Raw genomic sequence first — 17,336 nt, forward strand, 5'->3', positions numbered from 1 at the left:
CGCTGGAAAATAATGGTGGTCAAACAAAATATTGACACTTTGGGCCCAATTTGGACATTTTCTCTTAGGGGTGTACTCACTTTTGTTGCCAGCGGTTTAGACATTAATGGCTGTGTTGAGTTATTTTGAGGGGACAGCAAATTTACACTGTTATACAAGCTGTACACTCACTAATTTACATTGTACTAAAGTGTCATTTCTTCAGTGTTGTCACATGAAAAGCTATAATAAAAGATTTACAAAAATGTGAGGGGTGTACTCACTTTTTTGAAATACTGAATCTTTTCCAAAGCACCAGCTGGGATCAGCACTCATTGTAGATGATGAACTCCTCTTATTTGGCCATATTGGGCTTAAAATTGGCGCTCATGGCCACCCCCCTACCCTAAATAGTAGTATGGGCCGCTGAACCAAAAATAGTTATACCCGAACGTGAAGTCAAACAGCAAGAAAAACTCCCATTGGGGACCACGCAACGAGGCATCTCCCCACAAATAATAATCAACAGCTTCACGGCCATGATGATGAGATATTCTCATATAAAACGATGACATATCTGCAGTAACTAAAATATAAGTAAATAAACAAATTGTGTTGTGCTAGAGAGTGAAAATTATATAAACCAAGTGACATCAATATCATCTGAGTGGAACAATAGTAAAAGGGGATATTTAATCCCAACCTGTGAAATGAAAATATATAATATATATAAAACAATGTATTGAACCTTTACTATATTAACATAAAAGTCTTTGGGTGAAAAAGGAAAAGTGGTGAATTCCAGATGAGAGGAACCACAAGTCCCAGCAGTGGTGGAAAATCCTACAGTGCTTCCGCTGAATGGCACCCGTGACCAAGGAAGATGTAAAATAGGCTGCTTACCAGATTTATATGGTCATCTACTTTCATAGATAGACCACATAAGCACTAATCTGTAGAGACCAATCCCAATAATCTCACAGGGCACTCCTTTAATTGCAGATCCAAAAGGGCTGGAGCAGATATAGAGATGCCAATCCTCACATGTAAAGGGTAAAGTCCATGGGAAGTAATCCAATAAGGAGAAAAGTGCACATAGCGTGATACCGTAATTAAAAATGAATTTATTTAAAAAGATTGCACTTACTTAAAAACAATGAACAGGCAGGCAGGGAACAATATTCCAATACACTTGTATCCAAATAGCGGCGTCCCGCGTGCAACAGTAAAAAATCTCTGGCCAGCGTTGGGTGGCGTGGCTACGACGTATCCGGAACTGCCCGACTAGTTTCGTCATAGAATGACGTCTTGCGGGGCGTTTTGATTTATACTAAAATATGTGTCTTTCCAAACTATAGATTGAAGAACATTAATAACCTGCGTGGTATCCTTCAAGCATGAAGGGCTATTGGCTACTAGCGGTTATAAAAATATATCAATGTACCTACCCACCCTAGATGTCATCGAATCAATACTGCTAGTGATCAGTCAGCCAGGGGGATTATTCATATTCTTATGAATTTTAGGTATGTAGTAGATGACTGGCATCCGCGGGGCTACCGGGACCAAAAATGCTCTCTCCTTGTTGGTAATTTTATGTTTGTAACCTCAATCTGTAATAGCTTGCAATTCCCATGTCAAAGCCCAGTGACGCCAAATTGAGCCTTTTCGGTCCTGATAATGTTTACACTGCTGCGGGTGATGTGCTTGGGGCTAATGGAGTGCATATCAGCGTTTGGAACGCACGCCAATTAGTTGGGTGGGTCTTACCGGTTAATAGAAATACAGCGTGATGCTGGCCACAAGCCAAGCCCCTGATGACGTCCCCTAGTGACAAATGGCAAAGTGTGGAGTCATGGCATGTGACATCATCGAGCACCGGCACGAACCGCAGCCATCTTGATGGTTGGCTATTCTAATGATATGTTTATGCCTTTATTCAGCCTGCTAAATGGAAGTGCAATATTTTATTACATTTATTTGTTTTTACAAAACTTATTACACCATGAGGAGGCTGTCTTTTTTCTTTTAAATACACATGGTAACCCACAGAGGCCTGCAAGTATTGTTGCAGTATCGGCTTGTGGGATGGTGTTTTTGGAGATTATGTGCTCAAATCTTGCCTGGAGTTATTATACTGCACTATTTGGATGCTTTTGAGGTAGCCATATCTCCCTGGTAAGAGGCTGCACAATTGGAGTGTTAGTGCTGGTGGAGGATCCTTCTATCTCCTCATCTAATAGGGAGTGATCACTCAATATTTAAGTGTATGGACTTACTGCACCCTGTTTTGGTTCCTATGATCTGCAAGACTTATCAGTGATTTATTATATGTGTTTGTATGACTTTTTAAAGGGATAACGCTGTATATGGGTCCCAAGATCAGAGAGACTCTTCAGTGACATATGCATGTTTTAAAGATATAGCAAAGCATTTTTTAATTATATGAATGACGTTTTATGCTAGTTGCTATAAAGAATTTGACTAAGGTGATTATATCCAAGTGCTGGTATTTGTAAATATTTTTTGCAATCTGAGGGGAAACTGAAATCTCGGGGGGGGGGGGGGGGGGGTGCAGCCCAACCTAGCACCCCCCAATACAGCTATGCAGCATTTATTTGCCTGCCACTATGTGGAATCCCTGCCTAGACTTTTAAATAAATTGGCACCCCCGGCATCCCTTTAGCGGTGTCTGTTCCTGCAAACTCTGTTCCGCTGCAGCCTCTATGCATATACGTACATAGCGTCCCCTGCATCCCTCCATACAGGTCAGCCGCAGTGGCTTCTATTCTTGCATGGGATTTCTGTAGACATGCGTGGGTTGGACACCCATGATTTAAACCCAAGAACCAAAATGTAATTTATTGCAGTTTACCAGTCTCTAGATGTGTTGGCTGCATTCGTTTTCTTTTTTCTATCTTTTCACCTGGAGATCATTAATAAATGAATTTGGACTTTTTTTTGGTCTGCTACTCCTTCCATACATGCAAATCTTTTTCTGGTAACCTGATAGGAGTACCCACAATAGGGAAGCTTTGCCTGTTGTGAACAGCCTAACTTGAGCCAGTGGACTCTTCAAATGTTTATAGCCCTCTCACTACCTTGTTTAATCTAATATCAAAGTCCCAGCGCATCTTGGATGCCCTTTTTTCTTTTTTTTATTGAATTCTCCAGGTAATGTTGGACCCACTTCAGCCTCTGACTAAACAGTGAAAGGAGAAGCAGCATAGCGATGAGCTCATCTCTCTGATCTCCCCTCCTATCAACATATGTCTAGTCAGCAAATGAACTGATTGGCTCCTTCGACTACTTCTTCTCATACTCCAGCCCTACTGTACAAGGACTGCAAGAGACTGATACAAGGTCAAATACTTACCACTGCTTGAATTTAAAAAACATTTATTGATGTATAAATGATTACAGCTGTATTTAAATTTTTGTCTTTTATATGACTGAAGTTCAGGCTAAAGGGGAGTGAAAAAGATAATTGTTAGGGTTCACATACACTTTATTCCCCCCACCCTGATACCACATATATACCTTTGTTACCCAACCGCCAGGAGTAAAGGAATAAAACTCTTATGCTGAGGGCACTCCCACTGCCTCTATGCCAAAGTGCTGGGCCAATCACTGGGGAGGAAGGGCAGTAAGTCACATGCTATTTATAGTTGGCAGTGGTGGGCATTTCTCTTAGCCAAATGGTACAATAGGAAAGTATGTGCGGCTGAGGAAGGGGACATTAAAGAGGCGCTCCACCCAGAAGGGTAAGCTCCGCTTGTCTGCCTCCTCCCCCCCCTCCACATTTGACACCATTTTGGGGGAGCGGTTACCTGGTTTTCAAATGTACCCGCTCCCACTTCTAAGCCGGTAGTTCAGTCCCCCCCCCTCCACAGCCAGCCTATTCACTTTGTGCACGCGCAGTAGGAAACTGGCTGTAAAGCAGCAAGGCTTTACTACCAGTTTTCCTTAGTCAAGATAACGACGCCAGCACCTGATAGCCAAATGAAAATTCGGCTCGGGTGAGGACACCGCTGGATCCCTGGACAGGTAAGTGCCCTAATATTAACAGTCAGCAGCTACAGTATTCGTAAATAAGAACTGCCACTCAAGCTAGACAAAACCAGAAAAATTCCCAGCTCAACTCACCAACCAGTTTGCTTACCAACCGAATTAACCTATCTAACAATATGCGTTAAAAACAGGGATTTAGTTAGCACACGTTTGCAAACGCATGCTTAAGCTGCAGGGCCACTTCACGGCACCCTGTATTACCTGAAGTCCTAACTCCTGTAAATCTATGAGAGTCTCTACAGTGAAAACACATGCATTCTAATGGATAGATAGGGGGCAGGTGGGTCTGGAAGTGGAACGATGGACGCACAGGGGAACAATGGACGCCCAGCACATAGTACATTGGCAGCAAGGCATCTAGTGTGTCCCCTCACCAGTAGAAATCAATAACAAACATAATGGCCCCTGCCTGTTTCTTATTGCTGTATACTGGTGAGGAATGCATGTGCTCTCACTTCAGTTTTATTTGTGCCTTTTGAAGTGTATCCACTTGTTGTGCATAGATCAGTCTTTTCACTTGAATGGTTTGCAACAAACACTCCAAAACCTTTTTATTTTTGGAGCAGGGCATGCCATGTTTTTTCACTGCATGTAAAAGTGTGCACCTGCTATCCACACTTGTGAGGCCATTACCAAAATACCTGGCAAAACGCACATTTATTTGTGCACTTTGTTGTGCGTTCCAGAAATGCCAGGTGTGAATGGTGCCTATAGAAAAAAAGCTTTAAAGCGGTAGTAAACTCAGTGATGCCAAATTATTTTTTTAAAAAGCCCTCCTGCAGGTTAAAGCGGAGTTCCACCCAAAATGTAACTTCTGATTTAAGCCCTCCTGACATGCCACATTTGACATGTCATTTTTTTTTGGGGGGGGGGGGGGGGAGCAGGTACTTCATTTTGACAGTTACACGCTCCCACTTCTCCTCGTCCCACCTTGAGTTCTCCCCCTCCCTGCAATCTTCTGGGACACTCAGGACGCGCACCCCGCATGCTGTTACAGCCGTGTGCCACACTAGTGATGCTGGTGCCGATGGGAGAGAACCAAGGCTTCGGGTGGCCACATCACTTGATAGTGGGACAGGTGACTGTGTATTTATTAAAAGTCAGCAGCTACACTTTTTGTAGTTGCTGACTTTTAAAGAGGTTGTAAACCCCCAATTCTATTTTTCAACCTGCAAGAGTAACACATAATGAGCTAGTATGCATCGCATACTAGATCATTATGAAATACTTACCTTAGAACGAGCCCCCGCTTACCTGTATGACAGGCGTCATGTTCAGTTGCCCGTCTTCCGGGATCGTGGCATCCGGCCATCTGATTGGCCGGAGCCGCGGTGACGTCACTCCCTCGCACGTGCGCGGGAGCCGACGGTCACGGCACGGGGCTCTGATGGAATGGCACCAGCGGCCGTTCCTTCAGAGCGCATGCGCCGGTGATGTCACTGGCTGCATGTAAAGTAAATATCTCCTAAACGGTACATGTTTAGGAGATATTTACAGTACCTATAGGTAAGCCTTATCATAGGCTTGCCTATAGGTACAACTTGCAGAGGAGGGTTTACTTCCTCTTTAATAAACACAAAAACGGGTGGAACTCGGCTTTGTTGTCATAATGTACTAGTATAAACCAAGTATTAGCACATTATGACAGATTTGCCTTTTAAATAGAGCCCTCCAGCGGTGCGCTGTCACTGCTGCAAGTGCTCCCATCTTCCTTCTGGATTCACGCTCTCCAGCCGTTTGAAAGGCCAGGTTGTGATGACATCATTGCAGCGCATTCGCACAGCAGTCATCCTTGCGGCACAGTATTCTCTGCATTATCGGCACACTCAACATTCCTTCAATGCTGAGCGCACCACGCATGTGCAGTCACATAGTCAGCCACAGCCAATCTCAAAATTTTCCAGGAGATATTTGCTGTACCTCAGGTAAGTCTTGTTAGAAGCTCACCTGTAGGTACAAGTTTACAAAGAGTTACCTACCGCTTTAAGTGAATAAATCTCATCCTTCGGGCACAATTCAGTAACAACCAATGACAATCTCCCCTGGGCGCTCTTGGCACGTTTCATATTAGGTTATAACTGGAGAATCAAGGCCAAATTGCACGTATCAGAGGTAATCATACAACCTGCAAAAACGCTCAACAACATGTACAACTAAACTTCTACTATTAATAGACTGCGCATGCCCAGACGCCGGGGGCCGCCATGTACTTCTACACATGCGCATTGCTTCGTTTCTGGTTAGACACGGCGTATGGGCCAATCAGAAAGCAAGGATCCATCCAATAGAAGAGAGTTTCCGCTTATTTGAAAATTGTGTATAGCGGAGAGAGAAGAGCGGGCGGGCGTTCGGCGGTTCTGGCATTGAGGAGACTTGTGAGTGTTTATTCTTAGTATGTCGGTCTGTTTATAACAGAAGGCCTCGCTCACCGCTCTGTGTGTTATATGAGGCGGTACCGGGGCCCGCCGAATTCTCTCATACCGGGCTACGTCCTTCAGCCGCTGACAGGCGTCCCCCCCATAGAGTCCTCAGACATGTCATGTACTTTATAGAGCTGACTTTGGTTTATGGGTCATTATCATAGTGGGGGACTATTGGTATGTTTATTATGCTGAGTTATTTCTGTGTTTTTTACTATTGCTTAGTTTTCCTTTCAAATAGGACCATAGGCAAAACCTTCGATACAGCAGGGAGGGGTGTGTGTTTTTGTGGTTTTTATTTAATTTTGGACTTGATTTCTATTTTACACTATTATGTGTTTTTTTTTTTTTTTTTCTCTTATGTGGTTTTTAAAGAGGAAGCAAACTCCACTCTAATGTTTGTACCTAGACTTGCTGTAATCTGTATTTTCAGCTTTTAGCGCTGTTGCATTTTGAATGACAATTGCGTGGTCATGTAACACTGTACCTAAACCAAATTTATGTAATTTTTTTTTTTCCCACAAATATTTTTCTTTTGGTGGTATTTGATCACCGCAAGGTTTTTTTTCTTTTTTTCTTAACAAGTAAAAAAAAAAAAAAAAAAAAAAAGACCGAAAAGTTTGAAATTTTTTTTTTTTTTTTTCCCATGCACTGATGGAGTGGCACTGATAAGCGGCACTGGTGGGCAATAATGGGTACTGGTGGGTGGCACTGATGCGGAGGGTACTGGTGGGTGGCACTGATGGGGAGGGCACTGGCGGGCAGCACTGATGGGGAGGGCACTGATGGGCTCCCTAAGCCCTGATTGCCATCCCTGGTGACTATGGTGGGCATCCCTGGGGTCATGGGTGGCTATCCCTGGTGGTTCTAGTGGCACCCCCCCAAAGCGTCTGCACTGGTAATCAATGCTCTGATTACCAGTGCAGACCCCCCCCCCCCCCCCCCCCATCAGGAGAGCCGCAGATCAGCTCTCCTCTACTCGTGCCTGTCGGGCATGAACTGAGGAAAGCCGATCAGCGGCATTTCTTGTGTACTATGTGACCAGCTGTGTTTGGACACAGCTGGTCACATGGTAAAGAGCCTAATAGGCTCTTTACTGAGATCGGAGATACGGTTTGCGCGCCCCCCGAGTGTATTATCCTGCTGCCATCATATGACGTCCGGTCAGGATAATGCAACCACCTTTCCGCCGTCATTTGCCTATAGGGCGGGAAGTGGTTAATACTGGATACTTTTACCTCCGGTCATGCAACACTGTACCTGTAGTACATTTTTATCTATTATTATTCCGATAATTCGAGCTTTCTTTTGGTGGTATTTAAAGTGGAACTCCACCCGAAAGGGCACCACGGCACTCTGCAACAGAAGTTCTTCGACCCCCCCTGCAGTCTTCTGGGACACTGACAGGTCCCACAAGACTGCATCCACCATTCAGGATGCGCGACATGCGCAGTGGGCTCCTGGCTGTGAAGCCGTAAGCTGTCACAGCTGCGTGCCCATAGTGAAGATGCTGGCGCTGCCGAGGGAGGATGAGGACGGCTGTTGTGAGCTCTCTGCTGGATCGTGGGACAAGTGAGGGTTGTGTGTTTTTTTTTTTTTTTTTTTTTTATTCAGCACCGACACTTTTTGTAGCTGCTGATTTTTTTTTTTTTTTTTTTTGATAGGTTCCTGGAGCGCCTCTTTAACCACTTTACCACTAGAGGATTTTGCTGTCTTACGTCTGGGCCACTTTTTGCGATTCGGCGCTGTGCGACTTTAACTGACAATTGCGCGGTCGTGCGACGCCATACCCAAACAAAATTTACGTCCTTTAATTCCCACAAACAGAGCTTTCTTTTGGTGGTATTTGATCACCTGTGCGATTTTTACTTTTTGCGCTATAAACAAAAAAAGAGCGTAAATTTTGAAAAAACAACAATATTTTTCACTTTTTTTATATGAAATTCCGCCCAAAAAAATGTAAAAATCAAATTTTTTTTTTTTTTAAATTTTTGTCCAATTTGTTTTCTGCTACCTATGTTTGGTAAAAAAAATCACAATAAGCGTATTTTGATTGGTTTGCGCAAAAGTTATTGCGTTTACTAACAAAGGGAAAGATTTCTGTCATTTTTGGTGTTTTTTTTTTTTAACACGTAATGGCGGCGATCTGCGATTTTTCTTTTTTTTGCGGGACTGCGACATTGCGTCAGACAGATCGGACCCTTGACTGACATTTTTGACACTTTTGGGGGTACCAGTGACATTACTGCAGTAATCAGTGCTATATATATGCACTGTTGCTGTAAAAATGACACTGGCAGGGAAGGGGTTAATTTTATTGGAGAGGGAGGGGTTAATGTATGCCTGGTGCTTACTGACGTGTGTGGGGGGAGGTGACTGTGTGACACAGGGACAGATCCAGGGTTCAGCTATGCTGAACACTGCAATCTGACCCTGCCTGTCACTTGGGAGATCCGCCCGCTTGTGTTTACACAAGCAGGTGGATCTCCACACTAGATCCCCGACGATCGGGGAAGAGCGGCGGCGATCGCCGCTGCTGCTCCCCTGGCCCGACTCCCGCTGTGACTGAATACAGTGGGAGCGAGCCTCCGGTGGTGCGCGCGCGCACCGCCGAGAAAGGGGAGTGTCTGACGACGTAGTACTACGTCGTCAGACGATAACGAGCCACTTTGCCACAGTAGTACTACGGTACTCAGACGGCAAGTGGTTAATCACAGCTGGTGTGTGGGTGGTTTAGAATTTTTTTTTTTTTTTTTTTTTTGCTGGCTTCTGTTGGGCTGGCTGCCATACACACGGGCCAAATGATGGCCTGTTTTTAATGAACCAGCTGCCCGGATTTCTACCCATGTATACTTGGCTTGATGGTGTGATGGGCAGTGGCTCACCAGGGAAGGGCAGTGCAGCAAGTTGGGAGGTGATCGGAGATCCAGTAACTTATGCCCCTTTCACACGTACACCTCCGCTAAGCGGAATCCGCTTGCTCAGCTGGGATTTCTCAGCTAATCCCCGCTGAGCAGGTTGAAGACATGTATTGTCCGCTCCGCTATACAGAGTGAACATGGACACAGTCCCACTCTCCTCTATGGGGCAGTCAGATGGAAAGTAGTACCACCATCCGTCTGTTTTTTGGTCAACAGGATCGGATGTCCATAGAGGAGACTGGAGGGTTCCAATCGGGCCTGCCTGAAAAACTGACAGGCGGACCTGATCAGGCAGCCTGTGTGAAAGGGGTCTTCAGCTGTGTGGCACAACAGGTAGGAATTGAACAATTTTAATGGGGGGGGGGGGGGAGAGAGAACAGTTTCTATGTCTGTTGGCTTGTAAATGGAACTGAGGCTGTTCTGACCAGCTTCCCCACACTCCCTGTCCACTCTATGGTAAGGACAGGGCACCAGATCAAGCCCTGAACATCTTCAACCTCTTCTTCGAGCAATGAGAACTGGCAGGGGAAACCCTCAGCACCGCCAGTGACTGCTTGTTGCAGCCCTGGCCATCACAAGAGGACGCCAGTTCCCTGATGTCGGCGTCTTCCCTACAGCAGGCTGCAAAGCCGCGGCCTCAATCGCTGTTGCTCTACCTTAGTCCCCGCAGCGGGGGCTGTATGGGGACAACAGACATCCAAAGCTGCAAAAACTGTCAGTAATTTGGCACTCCGCGCCCCTCCCCCCACCAATTTAACACCACTAGAGGATGAGAAAATGGAATGCGATCAGTATACAGAGGTTTACCTCTTCTGAGAGATATTAAAGGAACAATCTGACCACCATGACCACTTCGGTCATTTGAAGTGCTCATGGTGATAGGAGTCTGAAACACTGCACATGCTGTGATGTTTACAATTATGTGCTGGGTGCTAGTTGTACCCCCAGCAAATGTGACTTGCTGCTGGTGGGAAATGCTGACAGAATGTGAGGAGGCATGCAGAGACGATGCTTCCTGTATTTCTTGGTCTCCTCACAGGGGGAGTGTGTTTTGATATCGCCATGTCTGTGACAGGACGGAGCCGGAACTATACAGGCAGCATTGGCTCCGTTCTCACAGCTGGCACAGACAACATGGCCCTTGCGGGTGTCAGGGAGACTCCCGCACTTTGCGGGAGACTTGGGATGTCTAGGCCTGAAATTTGTCGAGCCGTGCGTGTGGAAAAAAGAGACCACATTTTGAATAAAGGAAAATAATGTTTATTACCGGGTTTCCCTAAAAATAGGACAAGCTCTTACATTCATTTTAGCTGCAAAAAAACACCCTAGGGCTTATTTTCGGGGGATGTCTTATCTGTGTCCCTGATCTTCTTACCCTGTCAATACAGGAGTCATCCTTGTCATATCTTAAAAGTGTAAATCCACCCTAAAACTAAAATCCTTACATCTATAGGCATCCACGATCTAACACTAACCTATCCAGGCTTGTAAAGAAGAAATCCGTATGCTTCTTTTATGAAGCCGCTCCGATCCGGTCTCCAGCGGCGGACTCTCTTCAGAGGACACAGCCGACAACCTTAGTTAAAAGTTATTGTAAAAATATATAATCCAGTTTTGTAAAAATTATATAATGTCCAGTGAGTCTCCTTTTTGTAACTTTGTCGAAAATACCTTATTTACAGCGCCGCTGGGCACTCAAGTGATACCCTGAGTTTTTCTTCCCTGCTCCAAGCCCTGCTGAGGTAAGGGCCGACATCCCCGCTGATGTCAGCCGGGAGGAGAGAAGATCTCCGGCGGGTCACGTGATTCCCCCCCCCCCCAGCGGTGCTGCAAATAAGGTATTTTCAGCAATAAAGTTACAAAAGGAGACACCCTGGACATTATCATCTTTTTACAAAACTGATTTTATATATTTTTACAAGGACTTTAGTAGGGCTTATTTTCCGGGTCCGTCTTTTTCTATCATTCATTGACGGAAGGCAGTCTCTGATCTTCATATCAGTTGGATTATACTGCCCCCTACAGGAGTAGGACACTAGGCAGAACAAGTTCTGGCTACACCCATAGGCAGTCCCAAGGGGTATACTCCCTCTCTGCTATAGCCACTTCATGTTTTTTTTTTTTTTTTTTTAATAGCAATTTTTTTTCGTGTGAGATCTACTATCATCTGCCGAACTGGGTGACGGGCTGCATAATCTAGATCTAGTGGTCACCCCAGTCTAGCCAGCGAGCATGCGTGCTCAGGCCTCAGCTCTGTGCTGGGTCAGCCGTGACGTAGCCCCACTGGACGTAGGGTTGGCCCTGCGAGTTAAACGTGTCGTAAGGTCGCATACGACCTGGCCTGAGTCGCAGCATTCCTCCTGGCCTACAGCCCCCCCCCCCCATTTCGATGGAGAGGAGCTGTCCTGTTACCCCCCCCCCCCCCCCCACCCACCACTGGAGGGTTTTGGGGTGGATGTTGGCCCCTCCTTGGGACGATCAGACCCCCAGGTTCCTCTCCTTCCTGCAGGCATCCGCCTTAAGTCCCACATCCCGGGCATACACATACGCTGGGGATGTATTTGGTTTTTTTTTTTTTTTTGGGTGGTCTGGCCATTTTTCTGGGGTGGGAGAAGGGCGCTAATGGCAATGGGAGGGGGCAGGAGGGGGGGTGCGCCACCGACGACAGGACGATCGATTGTGGAAGCTGGGGGGGGGGGGCTTGTACCTGGTGGCTGCTCCTGCCAAGGTGCCCCGTCCTGCCTAGATCTATCATGAGCCTGGTCTCCCCATTCTGGGTCCCTGTATGCCTTGTGATGCTACCATTTTGTTGTAGCCTGTTTCTATACACGGCGGCTATGTTTGTGTAGTTCGGTGGCCATTTTTCTTGTGGTTTGCCAATGCAAATAGCGGCGGCCATGACAGTAAAGCCCTGTGGGTGGCTATTTCAGCGGTAGGAGCCCCTCCTTTATCCCCTGATGCTGACTCACTGGATCATTTAGTCTCCAGATCTTCACGCGTGTAGTGCAGATTTTCCTGGTGCTTGCAGGTGCCTTTGTTAGGTGGGTGGGGAAGTCTTGTATGGTCTTCTGAGGATTGCTCTGTGCCTTGTGGACGTGGGTCACCCTGCTGGGTCTGCAGCCATGCGCCTGGAATCCTCTGATAGTGAGGATGATTCTTCCATGTCTGCGACCGTGCCCGAAAAGGTGCTCGTGGAAGCACTGATTGTATCTGTGCGTGAGACCCTAAAGAGGGAGGATGCAGCTGAGGCTGGGATGGAGGTACCCTTTGGCACTCACAAGCCTTCCAGAGAGGCAAAGGTGTTTCCATTCCCTGCCTATTTTGACAGAATTGTCGCTAAAAAGTGGGGACGACTAAAGTGTCCCTGTGGGGTTCCGAAGTGCTTTACTAGGAGTTGCCCCCTATGAATAGTCCCTTTAAGAAGTGGACTGTGCCACCAGTGGTAGACCCTCCAGTTTCCAGAGTAAACAAGGATACCATGATTCCGATTGAAGAGTCCCCGGCCTTTAGGGATCCGGCTGACCAGACCCTTTGGCCTGGAATATGTACACTCTGCAAAACTAGGGCAATGGTGAACCAGCCAAACAATGACTGAGTGGACTAAGCTCTTGCGCCCTGACCTGGAGGGGGGGAACGGCTCCCCCTTGCCTTTGTTGAGCTGGTGAAGCAGCTGGTCCAGGTGCTGCAGTTTATCTGTGATGCTTCTTTGGATGCGGCTTCCCGGATGGCTTGCCCCTTTTTTTTTTTTTTGCCAGTAGTCGTAGCGTGTCTTTTGGCTCAAATGCTGGTCTGCGTATCGGACTTCAAAAAGGCCTTGAATGATTTTCCTTTCCAGGGAGATTGCCTGTTTGGAGCTACCCTGGATGACATAATTAAAGATCACGCATGGGGGAGGAGTACTTTTCTTCCACAGGCTTTTAAGGGCAAGGAACCTCATTGTAGACGTGGGCCTTCTCAGCTCATAAGGCTTTTTTCGTCCCTCAGGGTCAACGGACAAGGGTTCAAAGCCTTTCAGAGCCTCTTCAGGAGGATACAAGTGAGCCTGCTCTGGCAAGCCAAGATCGGGCTTCTCCAGACCTGTGGATAAGGCTCGTTCAGCTTGAAGGTGTGCCCTCACCTGTATTGGGGGTGGGGGGACATCTTCGCTGGTTTCCAGATCCATGGACTTCCCTGGTACAGGACAAGTGGGTCCACAAAGTAATTCGGTCTGGCTACGAGATTGAGGTTCCCTCTTGTCCCCTGGTAAGGTTTTTTCCTTCCAGCTTGCGCCTGTCCCAAGACTGCTTGACCTGTTTGGGGCGGTACAAGACCTGTTCCTTCAAGGGGGGATTATCTCGGGTTCCAACTTCGGAACGTTTTCAGGGTTTTTACTCAAACCTCTTCACAGTCCCCAGGAAGGAAGGTAAAGTGCGTCCAATCCTGGACCTCAAGGCGCTCAACTGCTTTGTGCAGGTACAGAAGTTCAGAATGAAATCCATTCGAACGGTGGTGTCATCCCTGCATCAGGGTGATTTCCTCACCTTTATCGATATCAAGGATGCCTACCTTCACATTCCAATATGTGCCAGTCACCAGAGTTTTCTCCGCTTTGCTGTCGTAGAGGAGCATTATCAATTTGTGGCGTTTATCAAAGCGTTTGGTCTCGCCTCTGCTCCTCAGGTCTTCACAAAAATCTGAGTCCCGGTGCTAGCTTTGTTACGCCAATGGGGGATCAGGGTACTGGGCTACTTAAATGATCTCCTTTTGCGAGCGGAGTCTCCCTTTGCTTTGGTGGAAAACCTGGAGATTACAATACAAAGTCTCAGAATTCAGAAGTCTGCTCTGGCTCTGTCCACAAAGCTAGACTATCTGGACCTTACTCTGGACTTGGCCTTAGCCAGAGTGCTGCTTCCTCTTAGAAAAACTCCAGAAATTGCAGGCTGCAATTCGCCTCCTGCTGTCCAACAGTTGGTCATCCCTCCGGACTTGCATGTGGGTGCTGTGCCTTATGGTGTCTACCTTCAAGGCTGTTCCTTTTGCACAGTTCCATGCGAGGTCCCTGCAAAGGGAGATTCTGGCCAAATGGGACAAATCCTGCAGTCTCTGGACAATCTGATCCAGTTGAGTCAGGGAACAAGGGAGTCCCTGATAAAGGTGGCTTCATTCTTCGGCTGAAAAAATCCTTCCTTCCCTTGTATTGAACAGTGGTCAACACGGATGCCAGCCTGTCCGGCTGGGGAGGCGTCTTCGGCAAGCATTCTTCTCAGGGGATTTGTACGCTGGAAGTCCAGACTACTGATCCATGTCTTGGAACTCCGTGCTATCGGACTGGGTTCCTGGATCATTGGACCGATCGTCTTCAGGGTTGTTCAGTGCGCATTCAATCGGACATTGCCACGGCCGTGGCTTATGTCGATTACCAGGGGGGCGCAAGAAGTGTCCTGGCGGCTCTGGAGGTAGCCGGCATTCTAAGGTGGGCAGAATGGTTCATTCCATCCCCCTCCACTGTACACATTCCTGGGGTGGAAAATTGGCAGGTATGTTACCTCAGTCAGGCGTTGGACCAAGGGGGAGTGGTCCCTTCATACAGAGGTGTTTCATCAGCTGTGTCACCGGTGGGGCACCCCTTGGGTGGATCTGTTGGTATCTCGGCTCAACAGAAAAGTGCAAAGGTTTGTGGCTCGGTCAAGGGATCTTCTGGTGGACACCACAGACATGCTGGTGACCCTGTGGGGTCAGTATCGGCTGATTTATGCCTTTGCTCCTCAATCTTCTGTCAAGATTTTGACACAGGATCGAGGCAGAAGGGTTTCTGGTTATTTTAGTGGCTCCAGACTGGCCTTGTTGGGCTAGGTACACTGATCTGGTGCTGCTGGTCTCCAACGTTCCTTGGAAGCTTCCTCCCAGGGAGAATCTGCTGTTCCAAGGACCAATCTTCCATCCTGCTTTAAATTGCTAGCTTTGACGGCTTGGCTGTTTGAAAGCCAGGTGCTGAAGAATAGGGGTTTGTCTGAATCGGTGATTCCTACACTGTTGCAAGCTAGCAAATCTACTTCTAGGAAGATCTACAATCGTATGTGGAAGGCGTACATTGCTTGGTGTGAGTCTCTTGGCGTTCATCCTCGCACCTTCACGGGTACTTGTATCTTCACCTTCCTTCAACGGGGGTTGAACAGAAGTTTGCCTCGGAGTACCATCAAGGGCCAGGTGTCGGCTTTGGCGGTCTTCTTCCAACGACCTTTGGCCACACACTTCTCTGGTGCATACCTTCCTTTAGGGTGTCCGACTTTAGGTCCCTCCAGTGCGGACTCTGTTGCCGCCTTGGAATCTCAATTTGGTGCTTTCAGCTCTACAGAAGCCTCCCTTTGAAAATATTTGGGAGATTCCCCTGCTTATGCTGTCCCCAGAAGGGGGCCTTTTTTGGATTCTCTCACCTCTGTGCTCAGGATTTCGGAACTGGCGGCGTTACCCTGTCATCCATCCTATCTGGTGATTCACAGGCATAAGGTGGTTCTTCGCACCTGTTTGTCTGTTCTTTCCAAAGGTTGTCAATGATTTTCATTTGAATGAAGACATTGTGTTGCCTTCCTTGTGTCCCAGGCCTAAACATCCTAAGGAAATTGCCTTGCATGTCTTTGGTGTGGTCCAGGCAATTAGGGTGTACCTGGCAGCTACGGAGTCTTTCAGGAAGTCACTCTTTGTGCTAACAGACGGACCTCGAAAAGGGGTTGTCCTCTTCCTCTACGACCATTTATGGATGGATTGGACAGACGGTGATTCAGGTCTATTCTATTAAGGGTCAGGGTCCTCCTTTCCCTGTGAAGGCACAATCTACTAGAGCGTGTTTAGGGTGTGTTGTGCCTCCTGGGCCTTCTATCATCAGGCGTGAGTGATGCAAGTTGCAAGGTGGCCACCTGGTCGTCTGTGCATACTTTTTTACAAAGTTTTGTAAGGTGGATGTGTTGGAATCTACTGATGCTTTGTTTTGCAGGCTGCTGTTCAGAGGACCTGGTCCTCTTTGAGGGTGTATTTTTATTTTTTTTGGTGAGCTCCAGTTGTTTTATTGTGCTCCTCGTTACCTGGTTGTCTACAATTTAGCCTTGAATTTTTTTTTCCTGCTGTTCTCACCCTCTCCTGTTTTAACACTGCTTTGCACACTACGTCGCTCCGACTTAGGGGGCGACCTGTGAAGTTGCATGCAGCACGACTTGCACGGACTTCATAAAATGAATGTCTATGCAAGTCGCCTCCAGGTCACCCCGAAGTAGTACAGGAACCTTTTTCTAAGTCGGAGCGACTTGTGTCGCTCCTATTAGAACTGGTTCTGTACTACTCAATGGACTACGACGGTGCACGACTTGCCAGGCTGACCAAGTCGTATTAGTGTGAACCGGCACTTAGAGTTAGTCTTTTGTGTAGTTACATTTTAAACCCAATCTAACATTTAAGAGGTTAGTCCTAATCCTAGTGCTTAAATATAACAGTTTATAGTAATTAGTAGTGATGTGCTAAATTTATGTCCATAAAGTATCACTAGTTTGCAAATTGCTACATTGGTTCGTTGAATTGTCTATCTCAAATCTTTATTTGATCTACAAAGGTGTAGTGATTTTTATATTTTGTGAAATAAGTTTGACCTTTTTCTCTTCCAGGTGTCAAGCAATCATGGATACCAAATCTCAGTTTGTTGGACGTTATAAAAAGGACTTGAGTATAGATAACTTGAGAGTGAAAGTTGCCAGGCGCAAATCTATAAGGCAGAAGGAAAACCGAGATAAAGAGTTCAGGAAGAGCAGAGGTCTGGCACTAATGGATTCAAATGTTTCAATTGGGAAAGAGCAGAACTTGACAGTGCTGGAAGAGGTCAATGAGACATTTTTTGCGAAGGCATCCATGGATAAAACTGGTAAGTTAGTACTGAGAAAACTATATCTCAAAATATGCTGTAAAAGTCCATTGTTTTTTC

The 17,336-nt window shown here is 46.7% G+C and overlaps 1 protein-coding gene across 1 annotated transcript in view; it reads left to right on the plus strand.

The window, feature by feature from the left end:
- Nucleotides 1–6,297: 6,297 nt before the first annotated feature.
- Nucleotides 6,298–17,336, plus strand: part of DLGAP5 (DLG associated protein 5) — a 108,707-nt gene continuing 97,668 nt past the window's right edge. The window contains exons 1-2 of the mRNA XM_082275217.1: nucleotides 6,298–6,425; nucleotides 17,023–17,276. Of these exons, the coding sequence (XP_082131343.1) occupies nucleotides 17,036–17,276 (241 nt within the window). The 5' untranslated portion in view covers nucleotides 6,298–6,425; nucleotides 17,023–17,035. The remainder of the gene's footprint in view (nucleotides 6,426–17,022; nucleotides 17,277–17,336) is intronic.

This window comes from Pelophylax lessonae, assembly GCF_965119305.1.
Source record: "Pelophylax lessonae genome assembly, chromosome: 13".
Classification (NCBI taxonomy): domain Eukaryota; kingdom Metazoa; phylum Chordata; class Amphibia; order Anura; family Ranidae; genus Pelophylax; species Pelophylax lessonae.